The sequence below is a fragment of the Salvia hispanica genome, chromosome 4 (genome assembly GCF_029641045.1).
Source record: "Salvia hispanica isolate PSC_SH4W2 chromosome 4, Shi_PSC_v1, whole genome shotgun sequence".
Taxonomy (NCBI): Eukaryota; Viridiplantae; Streptophyta; class Magnoliopsida; order Lamiales; family Lamiaceae; genus Salvia; species Salvia hispanica.
In genome coordinates this window covers 57,805,248-57,827,888 of record NC_142695.1, presented here as the reverse complement: position 1 = coordinate 57,827,888, position 22,641 = coordinate 57,805,248, and the positions used below count along the sequence as shown (strand labels likewise).

The window sequence follows — 22,641 nt, the reverse complement described above, 5'->3', positions numbered from 1 at the left end:
TATACTGATTCAGACTTTCAAGCTGATCAGGACTCGAGGAAATCTACTTCTGGCTATGTGTTTACCTTAGGAGGTGGAGCCGTAATTTGGAAGAGTGTAAAGCAGAAATGCATTGCAGACTCTACCATGGAAGCCGAATATGTGGCCGCTTCGGAGGCTGCAAAGGAGGCGGTATGGCTTAAGAACTTTCTTATGGACTTAGGTGTGGTTACGAATCTGCCCAAGAGCATCACCATTTATTGTGACAATTCTGGTGCTGTGGCGAATTCGAAGGAACCAAGAGCTCACAAAGCGAGCAAACACATTGAGAGGAAGTATCATATCATCAGAGATATAGTGCAGAGAGGAGACATACAAGTGGTCAAGATTGCGTCAGAGAACAACCTAGCAGATCCTTTCACTAAGGCATTGGCGGTCAAACCGTTCGAACGCCATGTAGAAGGAATGGGAGTTCGACTCGCTCGAGACCTCAACTCGCTTTCAGTATAAGTGGGAGAATTAGACGTAGTGCACAATATTTTGTATACTCGAAAGCTGTTTTGAGTATAAGTGGGAGATTGTTAGAGTTTGTATACTAGAAATCACCTTTCGAGTGATTGAATACTGTTAAAACTCTTATTTTATTTTCCAAATGAATAAACAGATCATTTTTGTCATAATGTTGTTATATTTTACATTTAATGGATGTTAATTGCATATTTAAATGTATAAGTAATTTAACAAAGTCTAAGTCTTTGTTTTAGTAGACCGGTTGTGGGCGTCGTCCACTTTAAGGTAACACGGTCAGTTCTAAACAAAGAAAAAGAAGAATTTCACAACCTAGATAGGCTTAGACTACCTATCGTGAAAGGTTGCAATGTCAGTCCGATTATTTCTAAGCCTTACTGAAATAAGATGACGTTGGTGTGGTATAGCACTGAATGGATCTAACAGCGAGACAGTCTTTATGCTATCTACTGAAAGACGAGGTCTCGTAAATTATTTCTAAATCAATGTACGTTAGCATTGAGCATACGGTATTGATTATGCACTACTTTGACTTACCAAATGGTGCGGGTTTTTCGTAACCCAATAAGCCTGGTATATTGGGTAGTGGTGATTAGTATCTAGCGGTGCTAGGATTGCTATTATATTGAATCGTGCGCGAGGTGAGTCTCGTTTGATAACATCCTCAAGAGAAGCTTGAAATAAGGTTTTATTATTCGGAACCTAGCTAGTTGGAGTTTAATTACTCTATGAATAATAAATAAGATTTTCTTGCTAAGTCCTCTCTTGAAATAAATAAGATATTAATTAATTAAGTCCATAGCAGACAATAATTAATTAATGGATGTTTCTATCTTAAGCGCGGGAAATAAATATAATTTATTGGAAACCCGAAGTACTTGTAATTTCGGATTTGGATGGGGAGTGCAGTATTACTTCTGTAGTGGCTGCTCGTAATATTCCAATTTTAAGCTTATATTAAATTGGGTTTAATTTAATTAGTAAAAAGCTAATTGGAGGAGCCCATATCCAAAGCCTTCCATAGATCCCTGTCTGGGCCCAATATGTGACTTATTATAAATAGGAGAATAAAGGAGACAGAAAACACACTAGATTTATTGTCTAAATTTTCGGCCCCCTCTACTCCTAGTAGGGCTCGAATTTTTCTCCTCCGTGGGAAAGGATTTCTGTCTTCTCTATTTAAGTCCTAGTGCACTGGTGAGATCAGCCCACCCTGATATCAGTTCACAGTCCGGGAACCAGTCAGAAGATCCGTGGTTTTGTACTGAAGATCTTCACGAGGAGAAGGCGCTAGCCATCTTCGATTCTTTGGAGAATCATCAAGGTATAATGGCTAAACCCTAGAACAGCATGTTTTAGATTCTATTTGATTTAAAGCATGTGATAATTTGAGTTATGAGCATGATACGTGAGATAATTACGCGAATAGAATTTGTCTAAATAATCCGCTAAATAGATCTGATTATTATGTAATTGATTTATGAATGCGCTTCCACTGCCAACCCCTTCAGTTGTATGTGGATGATATGCTTATTATGGGTCCTTGCATTAAGTCTATTAAACATGTGCAAAGTGCCTTATGTGAAAATTTTGACATGAAAGATCTTGGTGATGCTAAAAAGATTTTGGGGATCAATATCCTTAGGGATAAAAAGTCCTCTTCTCTGGTCCTTCATCAGGAGCCTTATGTGCAAAAAATTCTTGAAAAGTTTAATATGCTTGGTGCTAAAATTGCTTCTGTTCCTTTAGCTGCTCATTTTATGCTGAGTAAGGACCTTTGTCCTACAACTGAATCTGAGGTTAAAGCTATGCAAAAGGTCCCTTATTCTAATGCTATTGGCTCTGTGATGTATCTTATGGTTAGTACTAGGCCTGACATTGCCTATGCTGTTTCTTGCTTGAGTAGATACATGTCTAACCCTGGGCCAGTGCATTGGGAAGCTCTTAAGTGGTTTGTGTTTTTCTAAGCATGATCAAGGTGTTGAGTTGTGTGGTTTTGTTGACTCTAACTATGCAAATGATAAGGACAAGAGAAAGTCCACAACTTCCTATGTGTTTCAGGTTTGCAGGTCTTGTGTTAGCTGTAAATCACAACTCCAACACATTGTAGCTCTGTCTACAACAGAATCAGAGTATATAGCCATTACAGAGGCTATGAAGGAGGCAATATGGTTAAAGGGAGTTCTCTCTGAACTCAAGTTTATTAAGTCTGCTCCTGTGTTGTACTCTGATAGTCAGTCTGCCATTCAACTTTGTAAAAATCCTGTCTTCCATGATAGAACTAAGCATATAGATGTTAGGTTCCATTTTATTAGAGATGTTGTGGAAAAAGGTGAAGTTCTTTTACAAAAGGTGCATACTGATCATAACCCTGCTGATATGGGTACTAAATATTTCTCTGTGGATAAATTTATGTCATGCATAAAAAAATTGCACTTTGATTTTGGTTGAGCATGTGCATTGCATGTCCCGGGGAAAGACCTTGCTGACTCTTTGAAGTCACAAGGCATGTGAAAGTCCTACAAGACTAATTGGCCTAGCCATCTGGAGTCTTGTTCAGGCAACCTGGTTTCTCTCTTGACTAATGAGCTTTAAAACTCTTTGGTGTCTTGAGACAAACCTTGTAAGCTGTGATGAAAACAACAGTAGACTTAGGCTCTCCCCATATACTCCCAAATTAGTCCAAGGTGGAGAAGGTTGAATATTTGTGTGGACTATTTGTATTTTGGACATGTATATTAATTGTGTTGGGCTTGCTCATTTAATTAATATGTGGCCCAATGCTGATAATAAGTCCAGCCTGGTTTTGCAGGCCTGTTACTTATTTGATGGCACAGATGCATGCCACGTAGCAGCTCCACAAGGATCATGATTCTGAGCCGTTGGATTAATGTGTGTGTTAGTTATGAGTCTACTGACTCTTCGGTTACACCATTATTCGAAAACCAGAACTCTCTCTCTCTCTTGCGCCTTTGCTCTGCCTTCTCTCTAACCTCTCTCTAGATTCCGGCCTTGTTCGCCGGTTATCTTCTCCAGTCTTTTGTTCTCACCGTTGATACTTGGTTCTAAAGCTGTTCATCGGTTCAGATCTTGAGTGAAGTGAGACTCAGTGTATTCCTTCTCAGATCTAGGGTTTGGTCCAACTTCTGTGTTGGATTTGGTGGTGACTGGAGGTTCTTGTGTTGCTGAGTAGTGATCCAAGAGTTTGGTGTTGATCCTTGTGTGAGGAGGCTACGTTGGTCGTGTACTCAGTGAAACTGAGGTTTCTAGTCCCTGAGTTCTTTCGACGGTTTCTCTCTTTGTGACTTGTGGTAGAAGTGAGTGGGGAGGTCCTTGGCCTAGTGAAGTCACCGTTGTGACCGGAGCCATATTCCTACTGTTTCTTTCTTAGTTGCTAAGTTTCGTTCTGAATATTAGATCCTACGGGATCATTCTTGTGTTACTAACGATTCTACTTAAGTGTGCAGGATATTGAAGAAGATGAAGACTCAAGTTTTGTGTGATACTTGAACTTAGTCTAGGGTTCTTCAATTGTATCTTCTTGTACTAGTGTAGAGTGTAATCTTAGTATCACACTTGTATTGGCTTGTATCTCAGAGATTAGCCATCTCGGACTCAATCAATAAAAGAGGTCTCGGTAATTAGCGAATCCCGAGTGGTCTGATCCCTACATATCTGAAAATAAAATAAAATGGATAAAGAGAATAAAGTAGAAGAGAATGTTATTTTTTGTCAAAAGCAAAAAATGACTAAATTATTTCGGAGCTATTCAAAATACAATAATCACTAAATTAACAAAGAACGTAGGGAGTATATACTAACAGTCCCTCCGTCTCATAAAAAAAAGACTGTTTTTTTTTATGATAAGCAAGCGCTCAAGCCACAAAACGGCGAGCTACAAAAGGCAAAGTAAAAAAGAAAAAAAGACTATTTTTCCATTTTGGTTTGTCTGATAGAGACCTAGACTTTACTTTATTCCAGAAGTCGGCTGATAATCTTAGTTTTACTACTACTCCCTCTGTCCCAAAGAAGATGACCCATTCCTTAGGCGCATGGAATTTTCAATGCAACTTTATTTTGTATGTTAAGTAGAGAGAATAAAGTAAGAGAAATAGAATAAATTAAGAGATATGGAATAAAGTAGAGATAAAAACCTATTTTTAGTAATTGTCATCTAGGTTAGGACAAACCAAAAAGAAAGTATGTCATCTTTGATATGACGGGGGAAGTATTATTTAGTATTTTGTGACTTATTGTTATAGTGGTTAAATTTTTATTTACTTTACCAATTATAAGTTAAAACCGATGCCGAACCAATTGTTCATACCTTTTTAGGGAGGGGGGTAATAAATAGTTAAAGTGAAAAACGACTAAAGTAAGATAAAGAATAATATATAGAAAAAATAAATGTGACATTTTTTTTGGGACTATGAGAGTATCTATTATCATCTTTTACCCTATACTTTATAGACTAAACTCCAAAATTGGTCTATAATTAATTTTGATAAAGATTCATGAACAAGATGTCGGCCACCTGTTTGGACTTTCTTTATTCATATGAACTCATTTAATGCAATATAATGCTATTTCATTCATAAAAAGACGATTTTAATTTTTTTATTATGGGTCATTAATCAAAATTAATCTGTGTATATTAGATAGTGGAGCGTAATCGTCAGAATTGGGATCGAAATCAGTAATTCTTCAAAAAGACTTGATTATGCATGTTAACTACACAAAAATATTTCTCATCAATTTAATGTCCAAATACCGATTGAGATGTACTTGCATGAAATTGGACATCATTTTCTCATCAATGAAATGAAGAATTTACTGATAAGTTGAACGAACTACATTTATTATTTGGTTGGAGTCAAGAAAGACTTTAGTCAATATTCATGAATTAAATGTTATTTTTTTAATAATTCCCTGTTTCTTGTTAAGTCACTTATTTTCGGTCCGGAGTATTAAGTAGAAGAAAGTGTATCTGAAAATAAAATAAAAGGGATAAAGAGAATAAAGTAGAAGAGAATGTTATTTTTGTCAAGAAAATAAAGTAGAAGAGAATGTTATTTTTTGTCAAAAGCAAAAAATGACTAAATTATTTCGGAGCTATTCAAAATACAATAATCACTGAATTAACAAAGAACGCAGGGAGTATATACTAACAGTCCCTCCGTCTCATAAAAAGAAGGCTGTTTTTTTTATGATAAACAAGCGCTCAAACCACAAAACGGCGAGCTACAAAAGGCAAAGTAAAAAAAAAAAAACTCTTTTTTCCATTTTGGTTTGTCTAATAGAGACCTAGACTTTACTTTATTCCAGAAGTCGGCTGATAGTCTTAGTTTTACTACTACTCCCTCTGTCCCAAGGAAGATGACCCATTCCTTAGTCGCATGGAATTTTCAATGCAACTTTATTTTGTATGTTAAGTAGAGAGAATAAAGTAAGAGAAATAGAATAAATTAAGAGATATGGAATAAAGTAGAGATAAAAACCTATTTTTAATAATTGTCATCTAGGTTAGAACAAACTAAAAAGAAAGTATGTCATCTTTGATAGGACGGGGAAAGTATTATTTAGTATTTTGTGACTTATTGTTATAGTGATTAAATTTTTATTTACTTTACCAATTATTAGTTAAAACCGATGTTGAACCAAATGTTCATACCTTTTCAGGGACGGAGGGGGTAATAAATAGTTAAAGTGAAGAACGACTAAAGTAAGATAAAGAATAATATAGAGAAAAAATAAATGTGACATCTTTTATAGGACGGAGAAAGTATCTATTATCGTCTCAAAAAATTATTCTTTTTCTATATTTAGTAAGTTTTCTCTTTTATGAGGTGAACTTTATTTTTCACTAACAATACATCAATTATCTCATTTTTTTTCTCTCTCACTTTATCAATTTTGCATTTAATATGTGTCATCTCTAAAATCCTTATTTTTAGACAACGGAGGGGAAAATATTTATCTTAGAAGGGGACAAATGATTCAGTCTAAACACACGAATGCTGCCAAGTCGTATCAATAACAAAAATACGCAAATTAAGCGATGTTTGACTATAAATGGAGTACTATTATTTTGCACTATTTTTTTTAACTAAAATGAATGAATACTCTTAATTTTGGATTAGTTAATTATAACAATCAATTAGTTAGACATTCCTCCTCCAAGTTCAAAGAACAATTTAGATGTTGTTTTTTTTTTTTTTGGAACATTTAAGTTAAAAAAAGTAATTAGATGTTTGAGTTAATTGCCCAATGTGTGTGGAGTGTGGTATGGTGCGTGCGAATTATAATTAAAAGATGGGACTTGAATTGGATTACAAAACTCTAAATAAATATCTTTAGTTATACTTACACGTAAGAGTTTGTGTTAAAATGACAACACCTCTTAAAGTGACATAGTGACACAACATATATAGCAATATTATAAACGCTACACATCAATCTATAGATTGTTGTATAGCGTGTTGAATATTGCTAGCCGAGAAAAATTGCTGTATACAGTGTTGCATATTGCTGGCATGTGTTTTTTACCCCTTTTTTATTTTATTTTTTCTACATGGCAGCTTATTATTCGTCCACGTGTACAGATAATTGGCTAGAAATGGTGGTATGGTGTTATTTTAGGATGTGGTAGTACCCTAACACTCCCCTACACATAAGAATATACTCCCTCCGTCCAAGCTAGGATGACACATTCCTTAGCCGGCACGGGATTTTAGGAGTAATTGGTTAATGTGTTTAATTAGAGAGAGAAAAGGTAGGTGGAAGTATTAAAATAGAGAAAGAAAGAAAGGTGAATATTTTAATAGGGGTGGGAAAAAGTGGTCGAGTGTATTAATTGGAGAGAAAGTTTCTAAAAAAAGGAAATGTGTCATCTTGGTTGAGACAAACTAAAAGAAAAACGTGACATCTTAAGCGGGATGGAGGGAGTAAAATTGAAGATATAAATTGTTTAAAGATATGGAATTGAGCGTGGAACTAGCATCATAAGCCACTGAATTATGATTACTGAAATAGTTTTAATATTAAACACATTTCAACTATTTAGGCCCAATAGTCCAATTTTAAGCCCAGCTAAATTTGATCACCCTCCGTTTCTTACTATCGCTAAATTTGACCTAAATTTAAAATTTGGCCCATTTTAAACCCAGCTTATTTTTAGCACTTCGGTGCTCGAATATTTCTACATTTTTATGCAATTACTGTTTTAAATTAAATCATTATCTCACTCTATAAGTAGCACTTTGGATTTGGCACAAGTTTTAATGCAAAATTGGTAAAGTAAAGAGAGAAATAGAGAGAAAAAATAATTAAAGTATCGTGAGTGTGAATTTTTTTTATATTGGATTTGTTTTACAGAATTTATTGTCTGAGGTTTTATACTGTATTTTGTATTTAGATGGTGTTATATGCTGTTAGAATAAAGAAAAAATTGATGATTCAAGGAAATAATAAGGCTACAATTAGGGTTTAATTATTCAAGATTGAAAGAAATCAATCAAGAATATGTTGGGATATAAACACCAATCCCGAGTAGGCACAATAAATAGTGAAGTAAACCAAGTCGGCAATGCCATTCTCGCACTCATTCCGAACCATGCCATTCTCGCCTCAAAGATACTCCATCTATCCTACCATAGGAGTCTTATTTTGTTATTTCGGTTCGTCCCATAATAAGAGTTTTATTTTAATTTTTTTATAAATGGTAGGTAGACTTCACGTTCCACCAACTTATTCCACTGATATTTTATTATAAAACTAACATATATAAGTTGGATGCATATTCCGCTAACTTATTCAATGGGATTGAGGTAGTATGATTTTAATTTTCTTTTGGTTGAAAATCACTGAAAACAACTCAAAGCTGACATTTGCAAAGTGTGGATATGGATTTAAATGGCAAGAAACTCAGTATATAAACACAAACATTCATTTCTAGAAGAAACAAATGTTGAATGAAGATTGCTGACTCATAATTGAAAGTATCGGGACTTAGTCTTTGTTGGTTTCAGCTTTAGTTTGACTCATTCTTACTTAGTTGTTTAGTGTTCCTAGTCATTAGCTATTTTTAGCTCATTTTAATCTTCATGCTTAGAGGGCTTATAAATAGCACCTCATATTAGTGGAATAAACAAGTCAATTTGGAGTCATCTTCTGATATACACTTTTAGATTACGAATATTTCTATCTCTTGTTGTTCTCTGCTTTCTACTTCCAACAATAAATACACACCAAACATAAAGTTTACAAATGAAAGCAACAAACTGAAACAAAATGAAAGTACATTTCCGCAATTCACAAACAAAGAGAAAAACAATCCAAATTACTTGGAAAGATCAGCATCCATGAGTTCGACCTTGTGATTGAACGTTAAAGCGCCTAGTTTCACCGCTGATAATAATGAGGATGTTATGAATCAAAACATCAAATCTTGATTGTAATATGTTAAAAGTAACGCGAAGATAAAAAGTTGTGCGTAAATTTTATACTCCCTCCGTCCCACTTAAAATGCAACATTTGAGAATCGGCACGGGATTTTATGTAATGTTGTTTTGTGAGTTAATGAAGAGAGAGTAAAGTAAGAGAGATGAAAAAGTAGAGATAGAGTTGTTTCCATTTAAGGAAACGTTTCATTTTTAATGGGACAATCAAAAAAGGAAAACGTTGCATTTTTAATGGGACAGAGGGAGTATTATTTGTGAAAATTAACCTAAAACTGTATCTGAGAGCAGAAAATAAAGTTGATATTACCTGCATGTTTCAACTTCGTCTCCATTTGGATACAAACACAGCAATCCTGATATAGAGCCAATCTCCAGCAACATCAAACAAGTTGAAGAATGCAATTCTCCATGATTTCTTCAATATGAATGAGCCAATAAGTCCCCAAAATCCAAAGATAAAACCAAGGCCCATTGATATCCCAACTTCTTGCATAAATGAGAAGTGGCTGCCGTCTTTCTCATTCATGTTATCCACCGGATTAGTGGTGGATGGCCTCAAGCTACCTTAAATGCACATCGGTAGAGGGTTGCCACAAAGTCCATCATTCCCGGCGTAAGACGATGCATTGAAGCTTTGAAGTTGTGTACTCGTTTGGAATTTTTCCAGACAAATTGTTGTTCGACAAATCAAGAACACCAAGAGTGTATATTTTTGTCAAACCTAGAGGTATCTTGCCCGAGAGTCGGTTATGAGATAGATCAAGAGAATCTAGTATATCCATTTTACCACCGTCTAGAGTAATATGACCCGTCAAACTATTTCTTGAAAGATTCAAGGAATTTAAATTGCTCATACTGGAAAATGACTTGGGAATGTTCCCAGTCAATCTATTGCTTGAAAGATCAATGAGTTTGAGAAGCCCGAGATTTTTCCTGTATTCTGATTCCTTACCTTTCCATTGAAATGAGGAATATTCATACTCCCATGTTTCGTAGCCTCCAAACTGTGTACCAATAGTACCTACGTAAGCATATGTGTCACTGATACTCTCACTTGCCAAGAGAGTGAAATTGTCGAAGCAATCAGGTATTATCGAAGACAGATTGTTTATCGATAAATCTAGAACTTGAATATTAGTAAGATTGCATATCTCAGGAGGAATACTGCCATGCAATTTATTTCCACGAAAGTTTAGAAATTGCATTTGATACAGCTTGCCAATCCAAGTGGGGATCTCTCCTGTTAGCTTGTTTCTTCCAATATCAATGATTGTCAATTCTTGGCATTGTCTCAAATTGTATGGCAACAAACCAGAAAAGCCATTACTATGCAACAGGAGTCCAAGTAATTCTTTTAAGTTGCCGAAAGAGGAAGGAATTTCACCCAAAAAACCATTGTTAGCCAAATTGAGGTAACTCAAGCTTGGCATATTGTCCCAACAATTGGGAACCTCTCCTGCCAACTGATTATTTGATAGGTCAAAGTATTCGAGATAGTCATGGGGAGTTTTGCAAAGAGATGAAATTGAACCCGAGAACATATTTCCATTCAGCTGAATGTGTGAAGCATTGACAGACAATAATGGTATAGGACCTCGGAATTGATTGTTACTGAGATCCATATACCTAATGGAGGTGGATAATAGATTCGGAACCGTACCACTAATTTGATTGTAGGAGAGAAATAAGTATTGTAACGAAGGAGACGTACTCCACAACCACCATGGGACTTCATCTGTTATATTGGTACCATTGAGATTAAGGTATGCCAAATTCCTCTGAGTTTGGAGCCATTTTGGAAAATATGGGCCCACTTTGCACCAGGCTAAATTCAAATTATCCAACTGAAAAGGAGGAGTCCAATTAGAGGGAATATCCAAGATGAATGAATTGAAGGATAGATCTACTGACTTTAACTTATCAAGCTTGGAGAAATGGGATTCAGAGACTAAACCTTCCAAAGAATTATGAGAAAGATATAGACTTTGACGCTTTGAGAGTTGGCCAATGCTTAGAGGAACTGAACCTTTGAAAGAATTTTGTGAAAGATCTAGATCTTGAAGCTTGGAGAGATGGCCAATAGTTACGGGTATGGAACCGGTAAAGTTATTGTTTGAAAGGTCCAATTTTGTCAATGAAGGAAATGCTCTCAGGTCCGGCATTGATCCGTTGAGATGATTATTGGACAAGTCTAGTATTTTGAGTGATTTAAATATAATACCAAGTTGAGATAGAGATACACAACACAAAGAGTTGAATGAGACGTCAAGTAAGCGTAGGTTGGTAAGATTCCCCAACTGAGGAGGAATACTCCCAGAAAAGTTACAACCCCCAAGGTATAGATGTTGTAATTGTTTCATGGAACCAATGAATTGTGGGATCGGAATGCCTCCAAAATCATTCTGACTAAGGTCAAGTGAACGTAGGTTGGTAAGGTTACCTAACTGAGGAGGAATGCTCCCAGAAAACATAGAGAATTGAAGAGACAAGTGTTGTAATTGGTTCATGGAACCAATGAATTGTGGGATGGGAATTTCTCCGAATTCATTCCAACTAAGGTCAAGTGAGCGTAGGTTGGTAAGTTTCCGTAACTGAGGAGGAATAATCCCACTAAAATAACAATTCTCAAGAGACAAGTGTCGTAATTGTTTCATGTAACCAATGAATTTTGGGATCGGAATGCCTCCAAAATCATTATGACTGAGGTCAAGATGATTTAAATGATCCAACTCAAGCAATGAAGAGCCAATCTTACCTCTCAACTTTGCAGAATAATGTGAATTAAGTTGGAGGGTGATGACATGGCCAGTGGTGTTGCTGCACTCAACACCATGCCATTCGAAGCATTCGTCGCTTCGCCACGATGAAAGAATACCATGCTCATCGATGAGGCCATTCTTGAAGCTAAGAAGAGCTTCTCTCTCACTCTCAATGCATCTCACTTCTGCATCTCCCGAAACAAACACACATAAAAGAAGAACAACAACTACAATTTTGATTGCTGTTCTTTTGTCAGAAATCATATTACTCTCTTTAGTGATGTATGGAAGTGAATTGTATTTCTTGTATACTCCATTCATCAATTTATTGACGAATTAAAATGTACATGCATGAAGTTGAAGTTGTACATCATTTTGTCATAAATGAAATGAGGATTTTACTAATACGTTCAACGATCTACATTTATTATTTTGGTTGGAGTTAGTTGGAAAAATTGATCACCAAAGACTAGAATCAACTTTCAAGCACTAATAGTCATTTTTCAATCTACACCAAAAATATAATGAAAGTTAAAACATTATAATTACTTAAATAATTTTCCATGTGAAATTTTAAAGAGTTAAAGGAATCAACTTCACACTTTACAGATCGTTATGACAATACGAATCATCAAATAAATTTAAAATATTAAGTAATATAAGTTAAATATCTATTCATGATGCAAACAAATTTAAAATATACAACATGGAATAACAAGTACTACTAATAATATTTTGTTGAATAAATGCATATATTTAAAATATCAGAGATTTTTGAGATTATATTTATACATTCAAAACTAAAATTACATAGGTAGATACATTATGTATATTAACATATACATACATTTTAAAGTTGTAAAGAAAATTATAATATGCAGTCTAAACAATCTGTGCAATAGGCTTCCAACATGCATGTATATTTTGATGATCAAGTAATTATCAAACTAATATTTTATATTAGTAAATAAGTTAAAAGATCTAGCTTTGTATAGAAACCAGTCTACATATTTTGTTTGAATAATTCTAGAGAATTATACATATCTTGAATTTTGTACTAACAATTTTGGGAGGACCTCAAAAATAAAGTCTATAGCTTAAATTTCAAAGCCAATGCTGTAACTTTAAATTTGAAAATGACCCAGGAAAAAGATGTCGGTTGTTGGAATTTTCTCATCTCATTTAATGCAATATAAGTCTCTAACCAATAATTAATAATTCTATTCCCCCATAAGGATATTGACGATGATACACAATTTAATTGGTTAGTTAGATTTCCTTCGGAAGCTAAGCTATAAATCAAGGATTTGAGTCACCCAGTATGTAGGATGTATTGTGGTCTGTGTGAATTAAAACTAAAAGCAAATAATTCAACATTTAACATTAATTGATTTAGTAAACTTAATATATTATATATTTATGCATAATAAAATAAAATTATGTAAAAATAAAGTAGAAAAACAGAATGATAAACTTAAGTAATTGAGAATTGACAAGATTTTAAGTTGAAAGCCCATTTTGAACCCCAGCGTGTTTGATCATTTCCTTTCTATCATGAGGTCCACTGCTACCAGCGTGTTTAAAGCCCATTTCTACTTCCAATGCCCATTTGGTTTTTTAAACCAAACATTGTTTTTATTTGGATAATTTAGCCACATAGATTTTCAAATTCAAAGGCAGAATATGTAATTACGAATTTCAGATGAACCACTTATTTTTTCTGTAATCGAGGCTAGTCGTTTGTTGTGTTGTTTAATCTATGATCCTCTCATTTGATGACAGGTAAAAGCATATGATAATTCTACTTTTTTTAATACTCCCTCCGTCCACAAAAATTACAGCACAATTACCATTTTTGGCCGTCCACTAAAAATAGAGCACATTCATTTATAGAATGTTTTCAACAAATAATAATCCTACACATCATTTCACTAACACTACTTCTCACTTACTTTTTCTCTTTCTCTCTTTCTCTCTTACTCCCTATTTTTCCATTCTCTCTTACTTTATCAATTTTATATTAAAACCCGTGTCATACACAAATTGCTCTATTTTTTGGACGGAGGGAGTATATGATTATTGATTATTGGGAAAGTTTAATTAAGGTTAGTCCTTTCTTGTTTTGCTATAAGTTAATTAATTTGATTAACTGATATGGAGAAATTTTTGAGATTGGATTTGTTTTAGTGAATTTGTAGTTTGAGGTTTTATACTGTATTTTGTATTTAGATTTTAGATGATGTTATATGGTGTTAGAATAAAGAAAAAATTGATGATTGAAGGAACTAATAAGGCTACAATTAGGGTTTATACAAGAAATAAAGAAATCAATCAAGAATATGTTGGGATATGATTTTAACTTTGTTTTGGTTGAAAATCATTGAGAAAAAAACTCAAAGCTGACATTTGCAAAGTGTGGATATGGAATTAAAGGGCAAGAAACTAAGTAAAAACACAATCATTTATTTCTAGAAGAAACAAATACACACAAACATAAAGTTTACAAACTAAAGCAAGAAATTGAAACAAAGTGAAAGTACATTGCTGTAATTCATAAAAAAGAGATTGAGAACAATCAATCCAAATTATAGTAACTTGGAAAGATCACAAGCCATGTTAAAGTGCCTTCACCGCTGAAAAAAATGAGGATGTTATGAATCAAAAAATCAAATCTTATTTGTAATATGTTAAAAGTAACGTGAAGATAAATGGTTCAAGTAAATTTTATGTTATCTGGGAAAATTAACTGAAAACTGTATTTAAGAGCAAAAAGTCTAGTTGATATTACCTGCATGTTTTAGCTTCGTCTCCATTTGGATACAAACACAGCAATCCTGACGTAGAACCAATCTCCAGCAGCATCGAATAAGTTGAAGAATGCAATTCTCCATGATTTCTTCAGTATGAATGAGCCAATAACTCCCCAAAATCCAAAGATAAAACCAAAGCCCATTGATATGCCAACTTCTCTCATAAATGAGAAGCTGTTGCCATCTTTCTCATTCATGTTTTCCCTTGGATTAGTGGTGGATGGCCTCAAGCTATCTCCGGGGCACTTTGGCAGAGGGTCGCCACATAGTCCATCATTATCAGCATAAGACGATGCATTGAAGCTCTGAAGTTGAGTGCTCGTTGGAATTTTTCCAGACAATTTGTTGTTCGACAAATCAAGAACGCCAAGAGTGTGTATTTCTACCAAACTTGCAGGAATATTGCCCGAGAGTCGGTTATGAGATAGATCAAGAGAATCTAGCATCTCCATTTTACCAATATCTGGAATTATATATCCCGTCAAACTATTTCTTGATAGATTCAACGAATTTAATCCGCTCATATTGGAAAATGATTTCGGAATGTTCCCAGTCAATCTATTGCTTTAAAAATCAATGAGTTTGAAACTCCATAGATTTTTCCTGTATTCTGTTTCCTTACCTTTCCATTGAAATATTGAATATTCATACTCCCTATGTACAATGTCACCCAAATATATAACAAAAGAATACAGCGCCCCATACGTGTAATCCTTATCTGCTAAGAGAGTGAAATTGTTGAAGCAATCAGGTATTATCGAAGATAAGTTGTTTACTGATAAATCCAAAACTTGAATATCAGTAAGATTGCAGATTTGGGGAGGAATACTGCCATGCAATTTATTTCCATGAAGGTTTAGAATTACCATCTTATTCATCAGACCAATCCATGTGGGGATCTCTCCAGTTAACTTGTTCCCGCCAACATCAAAGACACTCAATGTTTGGCAATGTCTCAAACTATAAGGCAACTCACCAGATAAATTATTACCATGCATCTGTAGGGAAAAAAGGTTTTGTAACTCGACCAAAGAGCCAGGTATTTCACCTGAAAATTTGTTGTTAGCCAAATTGATGGAGTACAATTCCGGCATTTTCTCCCAGCAGTTGGGAACCTGTCCTTCCAACAGATTATTGGAGAGGCGAAGAGCCTCAAGCTGATCGTGGTGTGTTTCACAAATAGATGAAATTGAACCGGAAAACATATTTCCACTCAAGTGAATCTCAAAAGTAGTTGCAGGAAATAATGGTATAAGACCTGAGAATTGATTGTAACTAAGATCCATAAACACGATGGAGGTGGATGAGAGATTCGGAATCGAACCACTTATTTGATTGTCGGAGAGACTGATATATAATAAGGAAGACGTATTCCACAACCATATGGGGGCTTCATCTCTTATATTGGCACCACTGAGATAAAGGGATGACAAATTCTTCTGAGATCGAATCCATTTTGGAAAATATGGACCCACATCGCACTGAGCTAAAGATATAATACTCAACTGAAAAGGAGGACTCCAATCAGGGGCAATATCCAAGTTCAATAATGGATTGTAGGATAAATCCAGTGTAGTTAACTTATCAAGCTTTATGAAGTGGGATTCAGACACTAAACCTTCCAAAGAATTATGATAAAGATATAGATATTGAAGCTCAGAGAGTTGGCCAAGACTCAGAGGAATGGGACCTGTAAAGTTGTTTCCGGAGAGGTCCAAGTCTGTCAACGAAGGAAATGGTGTCAGGTCTGGGATTGATCCGTTGAATTGATTTCCAGACAAGTTTAGTATTTGGAGTGATTCCAACACAAAACCAAGTATAGAAAGAGACATTGAAGTCAAAGAGTTAAACGAGAGATCAAGTGAGCGTAGATTGGTGAGGTTTCCAAACTGTGGAGGAACAACCCCAGAAAATATAGAATCATGAAGAGACAAGTGTTGCAATTGTTTCATGGAACCAATGAATTCTGGGATTGAAATGCCTCCAAAATCATTCCCACTAAGATCAAGTGAGCGTAGGTTGGTAAGGTTCCACAATTGGGGAGGAACGATCCTCAGATAATTCCCACTAAGGTCAAGTGACCGTAGATTGGTAAGGTTCCCTAACTCAGGAGGGACAGTCTCAAAACCATTCCAACCAAGTGCAAGTGAGCGTAGGTTGGTAAGGTTCCCTAACTGAGGAGGAAATTTCCCATGAAAGCCAGAATACTCAAGAGACAAGTGTTGTAATTGTTTCATAGACCCAATGAATTCTGGAATTGGAACGGATCCAAATTGATTCCCACTGAGATCAAGATGATTTAAATGATGCAACTCAAGCAATGAAGAACGAACCTCACTTCCCAATCCAAAATGATCACATTTGAGGGCGATGACATGGCCAGTGGTGTTGCTGCACTCCACACCATGCCATTTGCAGCATTCGTTGCTTCGCCACGACGAGAGAACACCATCGTTGATGAGGCCATTTTTGAAGCTAAGAAGAGCTTCTCTCTCACTCTGGATGCATCTCACTTCCGCGTCTCCTGAAACAAACACACAAGAAAGAACAACAAGAACAAATTTGATTGCTATTCTTTTTTCAGAAATCATACTCTCTTTACTCATGTATTGAAGTGAATTGTATTTTGTAGGATACTGAATTGTATATTAAGGGTAACGGTTTAAATAGGCAAAATCTCTAAAATGAAATCCAACGTACCTCGAAAACTTGACAGTCAACTTGAAAAACAAAACAAGAAAGTGACACTTGACTAAGTTATAATCACAAATCATATAAAAATAAATTTTTAAGATATAATTCATGATAAGATATAATATAACGTAAAAAGAAGTCCGAGCTTTTATATTACGATTTTTTTTTTCAACATATAAAAAATTCGAACGCAAAGATTGCGTTCCAAATCAGAGAAGAAAAATGACACATAGTAAAGCGAAGGTTGACTAAATTATTATCACTAAAAATATGTACATTATAAATTGAAACATAATTCGTGATTATGTACAAAGATATTCTTCCATCAATTTAATGTGCAAATTTAACTGTACAGGCATGAAGATTGTACAATATGATTTTTACATCAATGAAATGAAGAATTGAACGAACCATATTCATTATTTTGGTCGAAGCGAAAAATTATAAAATAATAACTTATTGTTATATTCTTTGTTTAAATAAATCTCCAAAATAAATCTTATGAAATTTTATTTTTATAGTATCAATTATATCCGATTCTTTTCTACGTACCAAATTTATCTCAATCTTAAAATTGTACTATCAGACACCAAATGATTCATGATCGTATAGCGCAGAAATTGGGTTGGTGTTTTAAAAGACGAAATAATTTCCAGCATAGAGTAGTGATATAGGACAACTACTAATTTAATGCATAACTATAGACTAAAGCACGAAGTTCACTATAATTGCGTTTTGGTCACTATAAATTTGTTTTAATTCATTAATAATAAAGGTCTTTTAGTTTCGTAACATAGATTTGAAAATACGGATGGTACAGAAATGTCATTATAAGGAAGGGTTTAGGTTTAGTTCACTATAACAGTGTTTTCGTTCACTATAAAGGAGTTTAGTTCATAGCACGAATATGAAAACACAGAGACAAAGTGAACCAAAACAGTCTTACAGAGAACTCCATGTTTTCAAAATTCATCTAATCTCATCCTTCCATTTTTTATCTAATAGCTGAAATTTATTTTATAACATTTTATTTTGTGTTCCAAGATATAAACAAAATTTAACGTAAGAATTGTGTTCAAAATCAATGGAAAAAGGACCAAAGAGTAAAGCGAAGGTTGACTAATTCATGCTCACTTAAAATATTACATAATAAATTGGAAGACAATTCATAATGATTATATACGAAGATTATAAATTCTCCAATAAATACAAAATAAAAGATAAAATATATGTGTTATTCAAAAACAAATGCTACAAAAAACTCAGATGAGTTTGACTGATTCATAAACAATAGGTAGTATAATTTCGCGTAAGAACTTGAGTCCAAATTCAAAGAAAAGTTATGTACAAAATAGCAAAGTTATGTTTGATTATATTAAAAACTAATAAATTTTGTGTTCATGATTTTTTTTTCCTAGAGTTATTTGTGTCCTGTCATGTGTTATTTTAAATTTTCTACTATTTTATAGCTATATTTTTAAAAACAAATTCATATACTCCACTATGGATGATGAAACGCAATTAAATTAGTAAAACACTCCTCTAATTTCAACCAATTATTCAGAGACATAAGTCACCCAATTTGTGTGAGCTTAGTTAGTGAATTCTAGTGATGCTTATAGATAAGAAAATAAAAATTGTAGAAATAAAACGATTAAACGATAGTGACATTAATTTTCGGGCCCATTAGGCCAAGCTAAATTTTATCAACCTCCATTGTGGTCATTGCTTTAGCTACATCAGTTTAGGCCCATTAGGTTTGACGTTTTAATTATTTTTCATTACATTAATTTTTCTAATTTGGGGTAACATGTTTTTCTTTAGAAAACAGTTTTTTAAATCTTTTTTGTTTGTCCTTGATTAACAAATTGAATATTTGGGCTCATTAATGTAGGATTTAAAATTTTATAAACAGGGCCCAAAGCTGCCGGAATTCTATTTATATTGCTTAGTCCGAATCTTGTATTCCACTGAATTGGACTTTAAACATTTCATTGAGTTTATTGTATATTCAACACAGAATTGAGTTGATTTAATCATCTTTGAGTATAAAGATTATCATATTAAATGTTGTCACGTACGGAATTAATTAGTATATTGGTGTTATTCCAAACACTCAATAATAAATGGAAAGTTAATTCATGAAGATTATATACAATGATATTTCTCATCAATAATGACTAATTTAAGTGCATGAAGATTGAATATGATTTTCTCATCAACAATGTGAAGAATTTATATATCTATAAAGGTGAGGGGCATTTTCCCCGATGAATTCGAGATTAGATTCAATAAATTTCAATTCTATCCATACTTTTGAAATCAAGGTTAATGCATTGGGTATTTGTCTTTATCTTAGATTACTAAAAAAACACATGTTCATTATAAAGAAGCAACACATTTATACACACCAACATAAAGTATACAAATACAAGTAGAATACAGTGAAAACAAATTAAAACTACATTCACCCAATTCACAAGAGAAAAGTGATGATTTTTTTTATTTCCAAATTACAAAAACTTAGAAAGATCATCTGCCATGAGCTTGCTCAACCTGATTCAATGCTAAAGTGCGCATCACTGAAAAAAAATTCCGAATGTTATAGTAGTAAATCTCAAAGCTGAATGTGAATTTAACAAATTCAAGTAAATGTTACTATGCTATTTGCAAAAATAAACCTAAATAAAAGTATTTAAGTGAATAAAATATAGTAAATATAACCTGAAATAAGTAGTTTAGCTTCGTCTCCATTTGGAAACAAACACAGCAATCCTGACGTAGAACCAATCTCCAGCAGCATCGAATAAGTTGAAGAATGCAATTCTCCAAGATTTCTTCAATATGAATGAGCCAATAACTCCCCAAAATTCAAAGATAAAACCAAATGCCATTGATATGCCAACTTCTTGCATAAATGAGAAGTTGTTGCCGTCTTTCTCATTCATGTTTTCCACCGGATTAGTGGAGGACGGCCTCAAGATATCTCCTGGGCACTTTGGCAGAGGGTCACCACAAAGTCCATCATTCCCGGCATAAGACGATGCATTGAAGCTCTGAAGTTGAGTACTCGTTGGAATTTTTCCAGACAATTTGTTGTTCGACAAATCAAGAAAACCAAGAGTGTATATTTCTGCCAGACTTGTAGGTATCTTGCCAGAGAGTTGGTTATGAGACAGATCAAGAGAATCTAGGGTCTTCATTTTACCAATATCTGGAATTATATGCCCCGTCAAACTATTTCTCGATAGATTCAAGGAATATAAATGGCTCATACTGGAAAATGATTTGGGAATGTTTCCGACCAATCTATTGCTTGAAAAATCAATGAGTTTGAGAAGCCTAAGATTTTCCCTGTATCCTGATTCCTTACCTTTCCATTGAAATGATGAGTATTCATAAGGCTTATTTTCAATCATAGTGTACCGTGTAAGAAAGTAAACTGAACTAAGACGCGATACATTCTAACTTGCCAAGAAAGTGAAATTGTTAAAGCAATCATGTATCATCCCAGACAAATTGTTTATCGACAAATCCAAAACTTGAATATTAGTAAGATTGCATATCTCGAGAGGGATCTTGCCATACAATTTATTTCCACGAAGATTTAGAACTTGCGTATCATACAACTGACCAATCCAAGTTGGGATCTCTCCAGTTAACTTGTTCTCTCCAACATCAATGATTCGCAATGAATTGCAGAGGCTCAAATTGTAAGGCAACTCACCAGATAAATTATTACCATGCATCTGCAGTGCAACGAAGTAGTTTAAATTGCCAAAAGAGCCCGGAATTTCACCTGAAAACCTGTTGTTAGAAAAAATGAGGGAGTGCAATTGCCACATTTTTTCCCAACAGTCGGGAACCTGTCCTTCCAACCGATTATTTGAGAGGTCAAGGTATTCAAGATAATAGTGGGAGGTATTGCAAATAGATGAAATTGAACCGGAGAACATATTTCCACTCAATAAAATACGTGACGCGCTAGGAAATAATGGTATAGGACCTGATAATTGATTGTTACTGAGATCCATAGAAAAGATGGGGGCGGATGAGCGATTCGGAATCGTACCACTTATTTGATTATCCGAGAGATGTAAGTAGTTTATTGAAGTGGTTCTCCACAACCACATTGGGACTTCATCTTGTATATTTGCACAGCGAAGATCAAGATATGCCAAATTCCTCTGAGTTCAGAGCCCGTTAGGAAAATCTGGGCCCACATTGCATCCGGCTAAAGATAGAGTGCTCAATTGAAAAGGAGGATTCCAATTAGGAGCAATATCCATGATCAATGAATTGAAGGATAAGTCTAGTCTCCTTAAGTGGTTAAGTTTGATGAAGTGAGATTCTGACACTAAACCTTCCAAAGAATTGGATACAAGAAATAGATCTTGAAGATTGGATAGTTGACCAATGCTTATAGGAATGGATCCAGTAAAGTTATTTCCCATAAGGTATAGGTTTGTCAATGAAGGAAATGCTCTAAGGTCAAACATCAATCCATTGAGTTGATTCTCAGCCAAGTTCAGTATTTCGAGTGATTCCAATACAGAACCGTGTATAGAAAGAGAAAAAGACTCGGAATTCAAAGAGTTATACCCGAGATTAAGTGAGCGTAGATTGGTAAGGTTCCACAACTGAGGAGGGATGTTCCTAATACCATTCCCACTAAGGTCGAGTGAGCGTAGGTTGGTAAGGTTCCCTAACTGAGGAGGAATGGTCGTAGAAACGTTAGAAAAACTAAGATGCAAGTGTTGTAATTGTTTAATGGAATAAATGAATTCTGGGATAGGAATGCCTCCGAAATTATTCCGACTAAGGTCAAGATAATTTAAATGATGCAACTCAAGCAATGAAGAACGAACCTCGCCTTGCAATCCACAAAACTCACACTTGAGGGTGATGATATGGCCAGTGGTGTTGCTGCACTCAACACCGTGCCATTCACAGCATTCGTTGCTTTTCCATGATGAGAGATTACCATCCTCATCGATGAGGCCGTTTTTGAATCTTAGAAGAGCTTCTCTCTCCTTGTCTATGCATCTCACTTTTGCATCTCCTGAAACAAACACGCATAAAAGAACAACAATGACAAATTTAGTTGCTATTCTTTTATCAGAAATCATCCTTTCTTAATTGATGGTATGTATATTTGAGGAATGCTGAAGAATCTCTAGTTGGTGGGTTTAAATAGCCAATGCATTTATGGTGCTTCATATTGATTTTCACTTTAATAAAGTAGTGAAAAAAAATAAGCAAACGTATGTAAACCAATTTCAGACTTTAGTCTATAATTTAATTTTGGAAGGTATTGGATGACTTGAAAGTCAAGTCTATAATTTATTTTGAAAAGGATTCATGCATAAGAGGTCGGCCACCTGTTTAGTATTTCTTTATTTATTTTCCATA

General features: G+C 34.5%; 3 protein-coding genes and 1 pseudogene across 3 annotated transcripts; all 4 read right to left on the bottom strand.

Annotated features, from left to right (window-relative positions):
- Positions 1–8,662: 8,662 nt before the first annotated feature.
- LOC148929679 (uncharacterized) lies at positions 8,663–12,021 on the bottom strand. The gene is made up of 2 exons (XM_089056137.1): positions 9,274–12,021; positions 8,663–8,913 (listed from the first exon to the last, which is right to left on the bottom strand). Exon 1 carries the CDS (start codon positions 11,987–11,989, stop codon positions 9,569–9,571), a length of 2,421 nt encoding a protein of 806 aa, XP_088912263.1. The 5' UTR covers positions 11,990–12,021; the 3' UTR covers positions 8,663–8,913; positions 9,274–9,568.
- Positions 12,022–14,510: 2,489 nt separating this feature from the next.
- On the bottom strand, positions 14,511–17,129 carry LOC148929678 (receptor-like protein EIX2; annotated as a pseudogene).
- A 2,482-nt stretch (positions 17,130–19,611) lies between these two features.
- Positions 19,612–20,648, bottom strand: LOC148929677 (receptor-like protein EIX2). The gene is made up of 2 exons (XM_089070174.1): positions 19,954–20,648; positions 19,612–19,811 (listed from the first exon to the last, which is right to left on the bottom strand). Exon 1 carries the CDS (start codon positions 20,646–20,648, stop codon positions 19,968–19,970), a length of 681 nt encoding a protein of 226 aa, XP_088926300.1. The 3' UTR covers positions 19,612–19,811; positions 19,954–19,967.
- A 774-nt stretch (positions 20,649–21,422) lies between these two features.
- LOC148929676 (receptor-like protein EIX1) lies at positions 21,423–22,407 on the bottom strand. The gene has a single exon (XM_089070173.1). The coding sequence runs from the start codon at positions 22,356–22,358 to the stop codon at positions 21,423–21,425; it is 936 nt and encodes a 311-aa protein (XP_088926299.1). The 5' UTR covers positions 22,359–22,407.
- Positions 22,408–22,641: the final 234 nt, after the last annotated feature.

Coding starts and splice junctions, on each gene's coding strand:
- LOC148929679 (XM_089056137.1), bottom strand. CDS start 11,989: ATGATTTCTGACAAAAGAACAGCAATCAAAATTGTAGTTGTTGTTCTT.
- LOC148929677 (XM_089070174.1), bottom strand. CDS start 20,648: ATGATTGAAAATAAGCCTTATGAATACTCATCATTTCAATGGAAAGGT.
- LOC148929676 (XM_089070173.1), bottom strand. CDS start 22,358: ATGATTTCTGATAAAAGAATAGCAACTAAATTTGTCATTGTTGTTCTT.